This window comes from Corvus cornix, chromosome 23 (assembly GCF_000738735.6).
Source record: "Corvus cornix cornix isolate S_Up_H32 chromosome 23, ASM73873v5, whole genome shotgun sequence".
Lineage (NCBI taxonomy): Eukaryota > Metazoa > Chordata > Aves > Passeriformes > Corvidae > Corvus > Corvus cornix.
This window is the reverse complement of record NC_046352.1, coordinates 5,306,425-5,318,807: the sequence shown is the minus strand read 5'-3', so window position 1 is coordinate 5,318,807 and position 12,383 is coordinate 5,306,425. Positions and strand designations below refer to the sequence as shown.

The 12,383-nt window shown below is 48.7% G+C and overlaps 2 protein-coding genes across 7 annotated transcripts in view; both read left to right on the top strand.

The window, feature by feature from the left end:
* Window positions 1-438: 438 nt before the first annotated feature.
* SRSF4 (serine and arginine rich splicing factor 4) lies at window positions 439-9,232 on the top strand. The gene is made up of 6 exons (XM_010412686.4): window positions 439-610; window positions 3,768-3,910; window positions 4,780-4,892; window positions 6,582-6,796; window positions 7,621-7,704; window positions 7,819-9,232. Exons 1-6 carry the CDS (start codon window positions 504-506, stop codon window positions 8,582-8,584), a joined length of 1,428 nt encoding a protein of 475 aa, XP_010410988.1. The 5' UTR covers window positions 439-503; the 3' UTR covers window positions 8,585-9,232.
* Window positions 9,233-12,268: 3,036 nt separating this feature from the next.
* The window catches only part of LOC104697706 (lethal(3)malignant brain tumor-like protein 3), a 39,924-nt gene continuing 39,809 nt past the window's right edge, over window positions 12,269-12,383 (top strand). For 5 of the 6 annotated variants that reach the window (XM_039564564.1, XM_039564566.1, XM_039564565.1 and 2 more), the window contains exon 1: window positions 12,329-12,363. The gene's annotated coding sequence lies outside the window, so the exon portion shown is untranslated. Of the gene's footprint in view, window positions 12,364-12,383 lie in introns of all 6 variants that reach the window. The other variant, XM_039564563.1, reaches the window with a different exon arrangement.

The window sequence follows — 12,383 nt, the reverse complement described above, 5'->3', positions numbered from 1 at the left end:
AGCATTTTGGGGAGGGGGCACTCCACGAGCCCCTGCCATAGAGGAGACCGCATAAGCACCTCGACACCCTCATTAGTGCCCTGCACGTGGGAAAGGGGGGATCGATCCACCCTCTCCATAGGGAACGGGACCACCATGGGAAGCCAGACCCCAATACACCCTGTATATGGGGAGAGGAGACCCCACAAGCCCCTTGACTCATGGGAAGGGGGATCCCACACTGCCCTGCACATCAGACACATGGGAACGCCCGTCAGGGCCCCGCAGGTGGGAAAGAGGGATCGATCCATCCTCTTCATGGGGAACGGGATCACCACCGACAGAGGCGGTGGGGCCCACAGCGCGGCGTGGCCCCTTTAAGAGCCAGCCCGCGCGGGGGCGTGGCCCGCGGCCCGCGGTGACGTTGCCTCGCGTCGCTGCCCGCGCGCCGCCGTGACGTCAGGCGGCCGCGCGGCCCTCGGGCCCCTGACGCCCCCCGGGCCCAGCCCCGGCCCCGGCCCGCGATGCCGCGGGTCTACATCGGCCGCCTCAGCTACCAGGCCCGGGAGCGCGACGTGGAGCGCTTCTTCAAGGGCTACGGCAAGATCCTCGAGGTGGATCTCAAGAACGGGTGAGCGCGGGCCCGGCCCGGCCGCCGCGAGGGGAGGGTCCGGGCGCTTGAGCCCCTTGGAGGGGCCGGGGGGGAAGAGGCCGCCGGGGCGCTCTGGGCAATGGTGGGGGCAGGACGGCTGGGTCGCCCCCTTTGGGAGGGGGTGAGGGGGGCAGGACGCTTGGGTTCTCCCTTGGTGAGGGGACGGGAAGTCTGGGCCTTTATTGGGGCGGCGTCTTGGGTTCTGTCTTTTGGGGAGTGGGCAGGATGCCTGAACTTCCATTGGAGGAGGGACAGGGCGGCTGGGTCCTCCCTTTCTCGGGGGAGAGGGTGGCTGGGCTTCTGTTGGGAAAGGGCAGTCTGCTTAGGTTCTCTTTTTGGGGGACAGAACGTCTGGGTTTCTCCTGGTTTGGGGGGGCGGGGGCCTAGGACGTCTCGGCCCCTGCTGGAGGGGGGACAGGATGCCTTGGTTCCCCCTTTTCGGGTGGGGGACAGGATGCCTGGGTTCCCCCTCTTGTGAAGGGGGGACACGACATCTGGGCCTTTTTTGGGGGAAGCAGGATGGCTGGGGCTCTGTTGGGGGGGGTGTGGATGCCTGGACTCTCCTTTGGGTGGAGCTGAGGGAGGCTGGACGATTGGGTTCCCCCTCTTTTGGGGTGGGTGCAGGACACCTGGGCTCCCCCTTTGGGGAGGGGCCAGGATGGGTGGGTTTCTCCTTTTTGGAAGGCAGGACATCTGGGTTTCTGTGACAACTGGGGGGCAGGAAGGCTGGGTCCTGCCTCAGTTCTTGGGGGCCAGCTCAGCTGTGTCCTGCCCCCTTCTGCAGGGAGGGGGTGTCACCCTGAGGGGTCCCCCCAGGCCCTTCTGCACTCCAGGGTGAGCCAGGCTGCACCCCAGGATAACATCTCCCAAAAAGAACCCCAGTGTTTTGGGTGGGAGATGCAGAGCTGCTCCCAAAGCCCCCAGACTGTCTGGGGGGGGTGTCCTGCCCCCTCAAACACCCCAAACTCGCCATACTGTATGTTCTTACCTGTGCTGTTCCAGCAGCTGAGCTCTCACTGCAGCTCCCAGGGTCGGATCCTGCTCCACCAGAACTTGGCCAAGACATTCAAGTGTGGATTTTTCAAGAAAAAACAAATTGCTGGTTTTGGTGGGTTTTCCCTAACACCCAGAGCCTCATGAGTGCTGCTGCCTTTGCTTTTTCCAAGAAACCTAGCTTGAAGTCTTCCTTAGGAAGGCTGAATGGAATATGGATTTATTGTTATGTAGCCAGGAGAGAGAGGTATTAATTCCACCTTAGAAGTGGAGAAGAGGAATTTCTTGTACAAGTTAGTCCTTGAGCATTAAAGTGAAAGAGGCTCATTAAGTTTTAGCGCTGCTTGTGCTGGCAGGTGGACATTTAACAGGTTTATAAGATGAATAAAATCCATTATTGAAGCAGACAAGTGTTCATGTGTCAGTGTTTTAACCCACACAGCCTCAGGTGTTGTTGAAGATTAGCTGAAAGATCTGAGGCTCCTGTTTTCCAGTCCTGCTGTGTATCCTTGGAAATGTTTGGGGGGGGTCAGTTTTCCTGTTTCTGAGTAAACCCCAAATTCAGTATTTCTGTTTCATACACGTTGTGGGGGGAAGCCAACTAAACTTTCTTAACAGATGTAGAACTGCTGAGTTACATGGCTGATGTGGCAAAGGGACTTGTCTTCCTGCTTTTAAGTCAATTTAATTGATTTTTTAGTTTTATATTCTGAAGTCTTTTTACAGGTTTGGAGTTAAATTCCTTGTCAAAAATGGAACTTGAGCAATCAGGTTTTGTGTCTGTGCTTGGGAAGCCCTGGGCTGAGCTGTGCTCTCTTGAGCCTTCCTCCATGGCTTATTTCTGGTATTGCTTAGGAAACAATTCAAACTTCCTGCATGGTGTTTGGCTGGAGAGATTCTTGCAGTTGCTTCTGGAAATCTGGGGGTTCTCCTTGGTGGATCACCCACTGAGTTTCAGCAGCTAAACTGGAATGCTGGAGCGAGAGGATGGAGTGCAAAGTGATACCACAGAGCTCTAAAAGCTTAGCTGGGGCTCACTGATTGTAATGTAAGCTTGAAATTCAATGGCTTAAAGCAATTATTACCTGAGGGAAGGATGGGGAAATGAAAATGTGGGTCCTGTAGGATTCTCCATTCCAAATTGCACTTTTTAATTGTATGCTCTTAGTTTTCATACTCTTTCCTGCTCGGAGCTGCACTGACAATCACAGCTCACTGTATGAAGTGACCAGAAAATTGGACTTTTCAGCCTGTTTTTTATCTTCTATGAATACACTAGAAGCTGCTTGTGATGCCTCAGACTAAAACCAAACTGGTTCTACTCATGTACTTACCTGCCTGCATTACTCTGGGCAGCTCTGAAGAATTCAAGGCTTCATCCTAATACAATACCTGCAGGACAGAGGGATGTCTCTTCTGCAGTGGATTGAGGAACACAGGTCAAAGCTTCAAACTTCCATTCTTCCATCTGCCTCCATTCAAAATCAGTGTTTGCTTTCCAAAGAGAAGTGGTTTGGGTGGGAAGGGATCTTAAAGCCCATCCAGTTCCACCCCCTTCCTGGGCAGGGACACCTTCCACTGTCCCAGGTTGCTCCAAGCCCCAGCCTTGGACACTTCCAGGGATGACTTAAGGCCATCTCCAAGGTCATGGTCGGACTCCTTGACCTTGGAGGGCTTTTCCAACCTGAACAGTTCTGTGATTCTGTGTTTATTTGGTGTGTGAGGTAGTGCTCACTTTTAATGGTTGGGGTTTTTAACTTCTGCCTTTAAAAAGATAGATAAAACCCTTAATTTCATCAAAGATTATGCCCTAATAGTAATCTCTTGCTAACATAAATGAATTCAGCCATTACGATCTCACATAATTTATCATTTTGTTGATGAAGAATGACTTTCAGTTCAGTTCAGCAAATCAAGAGACATGTTTTCATGCCTTCCTATTTCTCTCCCTGGTTTTGGAGGTGTTTTAATTCCTTTTAGTTTTTTTCCAGGGCTCAAGGCCTTGAACCCTCAGGACTGCTCAGGAGGTTCATCTGCAGGACAGCACTCACAGGGCTCTGCAGGAACCCACAAGTTGCTTTTGAGCACAGATACCTCAGGTTCAGTTCCTTGCCAGTGATCCCTCTTCCCTCCCTCTCCCTAGGTACGGCTTTGTGGAGTTTGATGATCTGCGAGACGCCGACGATGCTGTTTATGAGCTGAATGGGAAAGATCTTTGTGGGGAGAGAGTGATCGTGGAGCACGCCCGGGGCCCACGTCGTGACAGCAGTTACGGTTCTGGACGCAGTAAGCACTTGTGCATTTGTATCCATGGCTTATTTTAAATAAAACATTGGTTTACTCTTTTTTTAAAAAGTAATTTAAAAGGAAAGCGATACAAAGTTGTGACTAGTGTTCTGTAACTGTAAATGTAACTGTTGATCTGAATATTTATTAATTTGTTTGTTGTATTAAACTATTTTAATTGATACATTAATAAACACAGTTTCTTGTACCATTTTTATTATTATCATTTCGTTTAACTATTTGAATGGTTTATTTTCAATGTGATGTTTAACATAGATTTAACAGAGACCTCAATGTTTTAATTGAAAGAGTCCTTTGAGGCTAAGATGACTGCCCGTTCCATTTGCTGACCTTGGGGTACCTTTCCATGAGTGGCTCTTTGACCTTTGTGGCCCTTGGCTGACCAAAAAAAAGGAAGCCATGTGACGACCGCAAGCTTTTCCCATTAGACCTGGGTGGTGAGGATCCCAAGGGTTAGAGACAGATGAGATTAATCTGAAATAGGTGCCTGAAAAGCTTTATTCATATCAGATATTCAGAAAGCCTTTAAGCAATGTCAGTAACATTAGTCAACTGGCTTTATTCAGTTTCTTCTTTTAAACTGTTTTAAAAATAATATTAAATATAATTGCATGTTAATTCTAGCATAATTATAGTCCTGTGCCTTGTTTAATTATGAGCTTGTAGCAAAACTTTTTAAATGCTTTGGGTCTTTGTAAGATGTTACGTAAGGGGGGTTGGGTTTAGCCCTGGGGGGGGGGTCTGTGATGTCTTGGGGAACACGCGGGGCAGAGCAGTTCCGTCGGGGCGGAGAGCGAGGCTCCATTTCCCTGGCTGAAGCTCTGCTGTCTGCTTGTCACCTCCTAAAGGTGGATATGGTTATAGAAGAAGCGGAAGAGATAAGTACGGTCCCCCGACCCGTACAGAATACAGATTGATTGTGGAAAATTTGTCAAGCCGCTGCAGTTGGCAGGATCTGAAGGTACGGGGCCCCTTTCCTTACCTTCCCTCTGTTACAAAGCACAAAGGGTAAAAGTCATCTTCAGCAAGGCAAAGTGGTGTGCAGCTCTGCTTTGCTCCAACTCCTGAGCAACTCAATGTGGAGTAGATTTTGGAAGTAACACACACCTTAATACAGGAGTATATTTGTGTATATGAAACCGTTAATGAGAGGTTGGGAGTTGCACTGCCAGAACTGGTGGCACTGGACAGTGGGAGAATAATTTTAACCTTAGCACCAGCCAACATCATGTACAGATGTTTTATCTTCTTTTAAGCCCTGTCAAAACAGACTCAAATCACGCCAGGGGTAGGATTCACTAGAGATGGAGGAGTTTGCCCATGTCAGTTTGGATTTAACCCATCAACTCATAAGGTGCTACAGCTGTTTGAAACAACAGCATTGTTCTTGCACAGTCTCTCTTAGGAATTTCCACACCATCTAAAGCTGTTTTAAGCAGAGTTTCAGGGAAAGATGCTTCCAGAATGAGTAATCATGCAAAATCTCTGCCAAAAACTTATTTTTGAAGTCCAAAGGAGTGGCAGGTGATTCTCAGCAGTGGAGGTGTTGAGTGACACTGTGGAGCCCACGGTACCTCTGAGTACTCTGGAGGTGACGTGTTGGCTCGTGATTATCCACATCGTGGATTCAGGGAGCAGGATTTCAATAGTAGATGCAAAAAGATTAGTGCTTCCTTATCAAACTGAGCAGCAATGGTTAAACCCACTTGTTCTTACTGGAACACTTTCTCTTATGGTTCTCTTTTAAGGGTGTGTAAAATTTGTTCTAAACAAACTTTGACGTAGTAGAAACTGGTCTGTAATTGAATTGTTACACTAGTTCAGGTACGTACGGAGATGCTTCCAGTGTCTTTGTTATTAATGCTTCACACCATCAGTAGCTTGTCTTTGCTTCTGGTATTAAAATTGTAAGTAGAGCATGGCATGATTAATCCTCCAATGGATGCATTGCTGCTTTTTTGGGAATAGCTTTCATTTCAGTGTACTTAAAAGGGGAGTAGCTGGGTTGAAAACAAACCAAACCAGAGCTCCATGCCCTGTTTCCACTGCAACCAAATTCCACAGGGGCTGAAAGATAGCGTGGCCTGGCAGCTTGCTCAAAGTAGGGCAGAACAGACCCCTGATAAACAGAGGCGTTTAGGAATGGAAATGGAGAAGCCAGGAAGCACGAAATGGGAAAATTAATTGAGCTTGGAGTTCTGTGGGGGGTTTTTCCAGCAGAATGAGCTGTGTTGACGAGGTGGAGGATGAAGGGAGGTCTGCTTCTCTGTGGGTTTCTTGCCACTTCATATTCAACCTTTATCACCTTTCCTAATTATTTTTGAAAGCATGATTTAGAGAGCAAGCATTTTACTTCTTTAATCACTTCTGTAATTTGAAACTTAGAGTCCAGAGCATATTTGACCTCAGACTCGAGGTGGGAGACCTTAAGTTATCATTTGGCTCAAAACTTTCGACCTGGTTCTAATCACACCAACTCTGTGAAGTCATAGTGTGTTACTTGGCACTACAGATGCTGTTTGGGTCAAACCCTTGCTGATATCCCTGTGAATAGAAGAGGCTCAGGGAGCATCGTGTCAGAAGTGAGCAGGGTCAGCTGGAAGCCTGGCTCTGGATTCAAGGCGATGGTGATTCTGTCCTCTTCCCCTAGGATTATATGCGTCAGGCAGGGGAAGTGACATATGCAGATGCACACAAAGGAAGGAAAAATGAAGGTGTGATTGAGTTCAAATCCTATTCTGACATGAAAAGAGCCCTTGAAAAGCTGGACGGGACAGAAGTAAATGGCAGAAAGATTAGATTAGTGGAAGACAGACCTGGATCGAGACGGCGCCGCTCTTACTCCAGAAGCCGAAGCCACTCAAGGTATGTCTGTCATGTATCTCAGGCTGCGTTTACTTGAACATGCAGTGGATTAAGACTTCTGGGTTCCAAAACACCTTGGAAATGTTTAGAATTCTCAACAGGTCTAGTTTTTTGAGAATGTATTAGTGTCCAGGGCAAACGAGGGCTGTGTTCTGAGGTGTCTCCCTTGGTGGATGTGTGGACCTGCTCCCTGAACACCTGTGACTGTTCTTCCCTGATACTCAGCCCTCGCTCCTTGTGGGAGCAGCTGCGTGGCCGGTGGAGCCATGCACATGGAATGGAACAGAAGGTGCTTCTAACACTTCAGCTCTGAACACTGTGTTCTGCTCCAAGCACCAGGACTAACAGTTCTTTCTCAGCTTGGAAACCTCCACCTGTTCCCTGTTTCTCAGAGATTTGTTGCTTTCCTTGTCTGACCAAGAGCTGCTTCAGCAGCACCAAGTGTTCTCCCCTTTCCATTCTGGGGAAACTTGTTGCAAGAAAACTCAGGCAAATCTTTACTGTTCCTAGAAGAACTTGCTTATGAAATCAAAATCTGAAGTCAAAGCTTTATGCCAGTGTCTTACCATATTCAAACTGTGATTTGACTGGGAAAGTGATTATTCCTTAAATAAACTGGCATCTTTTCTTCCAGATTAGCACCCTGCTCACAGCCAGACGTGGCAACAGGGATGAGAGGTGGGGAGAAGGGCACTCTAAGTTTGTAACTGTGTTGCGTAACTCTGAACATTTGGCTGCTGAAAGGTGCTTTAACCCTGTGGGGTTCTGCCCACAGGGATCGTGAGCTCCCCATGCTAATGTGAAGCTGGTTCCTTGTGTTGCAGGTCTCGCTCTCGAAGCAGACACTCCCATAAGAGCAGGAGCCGCAGTGCCAGCAGCAGCCGCTCCAAGAGTAGATCCAGATCCAGGTATGTCTTTGTCTTGGGAGAACACTGTTTTTCTTTTCCCTCCCGTTCTCTGCACACTCTGCTCAAACCCTTGCCTCACTAAAGCAGAGCTGTCTGTTGCCTTTGCACTTCCAGGTCTGTGTCCCGTTCCAGAAGCAAGAGCCGTAGTCGAAGCAAGAGCCGTAGCAGAGGCCAGAAAGAGAAAAGCAGGACTCCAAGTAAAGAGGATAAAAGTAGGAGCCGCAGCAGGAGTACAGAGAAATCCCGAAACAAAAGCAAGGATAAATCTGAGGGCTCTCTCCATAACAGCGATGAGAAAGCCAAGAGCAGGAGCCACAGCAAGGGAAAGAGTAGGAGCAGGAGTGGGAGTAAGGACAGGGGAGAGGCGAGGGAGACCATGAGAAGCAGAAGCAAGGAGAAGAGCAGAAGCAAAGACAGGGAGAAGAGCATTAGCAAGGCTAGAAGCAGTAGCAAAAGCAGGGATGAGAGCAGGAGCAGGAGCCACAGCAAGGATAAAAGGAAAAGTAGGAAGAGGAGCAGGGATGACAGCAGAAGTAGAAGCCGGAGCCGCAGCAAGAGTGAGAAAAGCAAGAGGCGCAGCAAGCGAGACAGCAAAGGCAGCAGCAAGAAGAGAAGGAAGGACAGCCATGAGAGGTCCAGGTCAGGCTCCAAAGAGAAGGAGCAGCTCAAATCCGAGTCGGACAAGAAGGAGGTGAAAGGCGAGGGGGAGGACTCAGTGTCCCGCTCCAGGTCTAGGTCCATTTCCAAGTCCAAACCAAATGTCAAATCAGATTCTCGTTCCAGGTCCAAATCTGTTTCAAAGCCAAGGTCCCGATCCAGGTCTAGGTCTGCCTCTAGGTCACACTCCCGGTCGCAGTCAAGGTCCCGCTCCAGATCCTAATCTTACTGCAGCCCCACTTGGAATGGTTGGAAAAGTCTTTTGTACATGTTTAGTAGCTGTAACCAAGTGATTGAAGTAGAAACCCTGTCGATGCTGTGTATTTTTAACAACCTGATGGTCTGTCTGTCATTAACTGCAGCGCTCCCTCCCTGCAGCGCTCCCTGGTGTGAGGCTGCTCCGCTCATTTTCTATCTGATAGAAAGGTTCTCTTTACATACAGCTCTTCCTAGAGCCCCCAGACTGCCCTGTTTTCCAGGGAGAGCCTTGCAGGGAATGAGCACTGCGCCCTGGTGGGTTTATGGGATTACAGTGATGACTGATAGGTAGGTATGACGGATTCAACAGTCTTTGCCCTCGATTGATGCCCTTCGATGTCTGCCATTTAGTGGAAGTGCTAAGTCTTAAGTTTCATACTACTTTTGTTCCATATTTTTTGGACTTACAAAGTTGTGAACAGCACAGTCAAAAGGAAAAAAAAGAGGTACTTGCAGTAATCTATAGGGAAAAGAACTATAGTTCCATATTCTGGTATTGTGACAATATCCTTGTTTTATATTAAATTTTTTATTTTATTTTTCCCTGTCTTGCAAAGTACAGTGATTCCCGTTTCCATGAAATTTGAATAAAGACTATTTTTGCTTGATGACACCTGGTTACGTGATGCTGTGTTGTGATTGTCAGCGTTTTCTGTTGCTCAAGGTAAGCCTGAATTTGTAGAGAGTCACTCAGAGAAAAGGTTCTTAATTCAGAAAGTCACTTCATATTCAGTGTAGGCACAGCACCTGAATACAGTCCAGATAAAGAACTTATTTCTCCAGCATATTTTCCAGGAGTTTTTCCTCCTAATAAAACACCTGTGCTTGGTGTCAGGATGTGCTTCTGGGCTTGGAAGCACAGAGGGCGGCGGTGGCTGTTCTGTGGACCTGGGGAGAAGGGAGGGCAGCTTCTAGCAAGAGGTGTGGAGGTGTTCCTGAATAATACCCCAAATTTAGACTTGGGCCATTTGCAAATTGCTCAGACTGAACTTTCCACAAGCTCTGCTCCTGCACAATTGGTTTTGAATGAAGAAGTGACATCCCTAGCACCTGTTCTGCCTGCCAACAACATTCTGAAAAACAGAAGGCAAAACATATTTTGTGAGTTGTTGGTCTGGAATAAAAAGGTTAGCTACAGCTTCCCCTAAAACTTTCCTTTACCCAATTCCAAGCTGCTCACAACTGATGGCAGCAGCTCTCCAGCGAGAGAGTCACTTCATAAGTGCAAGTAATTCCATATAATTTGATCATTTGGAACTTGTCCTGCCATATTAAAAAGATGAAAGGGTAATAGATCATCAGAGTTGCTTTCAACACAAAATATTTCCCCACACTTTGAGAGGGGTCAGGGCTTGGCGAGTGGCTCAGACTTTATCAAATGTCATATTACCACAGCAGCATGAGAAAGCTCTGTGGAAGTGATATTTAATTTCTTCAGAAGGAAAAGCATTTTCCAGCTATATGTATTTAGTGCTTTAACATCTTAGACTCTCATAATGACATTTTTAATCCTTTTTGCTGCTTAATCTTAGTACAGAAGCAAACCAGCCAAGGCAAGATGTTTGCTAATAGGGGATAATTAACTGAAAAATACTTTTAAGAAAATCTGCAAATTATACAGTCTAGGCAAAGACTAAAAAGTGATTCCAGTTTCTGCTGTCTGGCAACTCTGTTCTGAATGACCGAGCCAGGTTTTAGTGAGCCCTTTGGGAGAAGCATCCGTTCCTTAAACACCTGAGAACAGGCCTTTGGAGGGAGGTATGTGGGAAACCTGTCTGAGTTGCAGATTGTCACTGCATGCAGTAAGAAGAGGGAAAGCCAGAAATCCTTCACGGGTGAGCACCTGGAGCGGTGGTGGTTCCTGGTGTGCAGTGCAGGGGTTGGATCCACCACCCCTTGGTAGGAGCACTGGTGCTTTACTGCCCAGAGTAGGGACTGACCCTGGGACGGGCTCATCCTCCCTGACCACCGTATGTGGGTTGGAGTGTTGGAGCAGGAATTCCCAGGGAATGGACACCCTGGGACATCTTACTGCTGAGAATTAGTGTGAAGCATTGGAAGTGCCCCCACAACAGGGATTCCAGGGCAGGGCCAGGCACATGCCCCAGCTGCTCTCTGCTGCATTGTTTAATGTTCATTTCTGTCTCGTGAACATCACTGAGTGAGTCTCCCCCATTAATTTTGCATTAAAGTGTAAGTTTTGCATCAAAACCTCCAGCTCATGTGGCTCCCTGGTGTGGGGACTTAGCCTTTCCCAGCCTGGAGTTGCTGCAATCTTCGTCTCCTGAAACTGCAGGGATCTGCCTGCCAGCAGGTGTGAAGCCAGGGCAATGGTAATAATATAAAATATTAACAATAATAATTATATTGCATGGCCAGAGAGGAAGATCACTGGAATGTCTGCAATAATCCCAAGTAACGTTTCTGTGTGAATAATTAAATTCAAAGTGAGAACTCAGCTTTAGGCTGGATATATCTACCCAGAATGCACTGACAAATAGCCCCAAATCTGGTTTAGGGTTGGGGTACTTGTTTTATGGGGTAAAAGCACCTTGGAGGTGAGCTCTGAGGAGGGAAGGCAGGAATATGTGTGGTGGGCACGGGGCAGGTTCTGGCAAAACAATCAGTAGAGCAGCGAGATAAAAGGGTAAGAAGACCTAAAATAGGGATCTCTCAACAAAACGTGTAACAATTAAAACCAAATATGGATGGTTCAATTACTCGTAAAGTTTTTTGCCACCAACACCCCTGTAAACCTGGACCCAGCAAATGCTTCAACACTGGCTGCAAGCATCTACAGGAGTTGCGTTTTGTCTGGAACTTGGTGGCACAGATGAGGTGAGAAATGTATTTGTTTTCTGACTAAATTTAAAGATTCTAAAGGGTATTTTATGTGCCTCGCTCGAGGGATGAAGAATATTGTGATGTGTATTTCAAATGAGCCATTGCAAATCTCATTTATTATTTTCCCAAAATCCCATTCCATTTAAGCTGTCACAGCTTGGGGCCTGCTTGTGCTCTTTCCTCGCTCACCGTGGCGTAAAAACCCCGACGTGTCATTAAAAAATCCTACCCCCACCTCTTTTTTTGTTCCAAAATTCAAATAAAAAGGAAAATAACATTCCCAGATGAGAAAACAAACAAGTTCAACAAATGCAGAGAAGAGGGAGCAATATCCTCTATTACTCCTGGGCGTGGGAGGCGGCGGGACGCCGCGGTCACGATTTGCTGGATGCCGGCGGCAATGGCGATTTACAGCTCCCCTTCCCAAATCTCCCCTTCCCAAATCTCCATCTCAGCCATGACTGTGCCCCAGCGCCCGCGGCCGTGCCCAGGCCTCACCTGGCCGGCTGAGGGAGCAGCACTGCGAGTGGGGCTGTGCCCCTCACGCCTCCCGCACCCACTGCCCCTTCCCAGTGCCCCACGGCCGCCCCCTCCCACTGCCGGCTCCGTCCCAGTTCATGCCTATTCCCGTCCCAGTACCAGCCCTACCCCAGTGCCAGTTCTGTCCTAGGTCCTCCCCGTCCCAGGACCCCGTATCCAGTACCCCATCTACCGCTACCCACAGCCCAGTACCACCCCGCTCCCGATCCCCATCCCCACCCAGCGCCGCCTCCCCCGGGCCGGGGCCGCGCATGCGCTCGGGGGCCCGCGGGGCTCGCAGCGCTGCCCGAGCTCCATCGCGAGGCCCTGGAGCGGCGGCGGCGGCGGCGGCGGCGGCGGCAGGGCCGGGCCGGGCCGGCGGTGAGTGCGTGAGGGCGGGG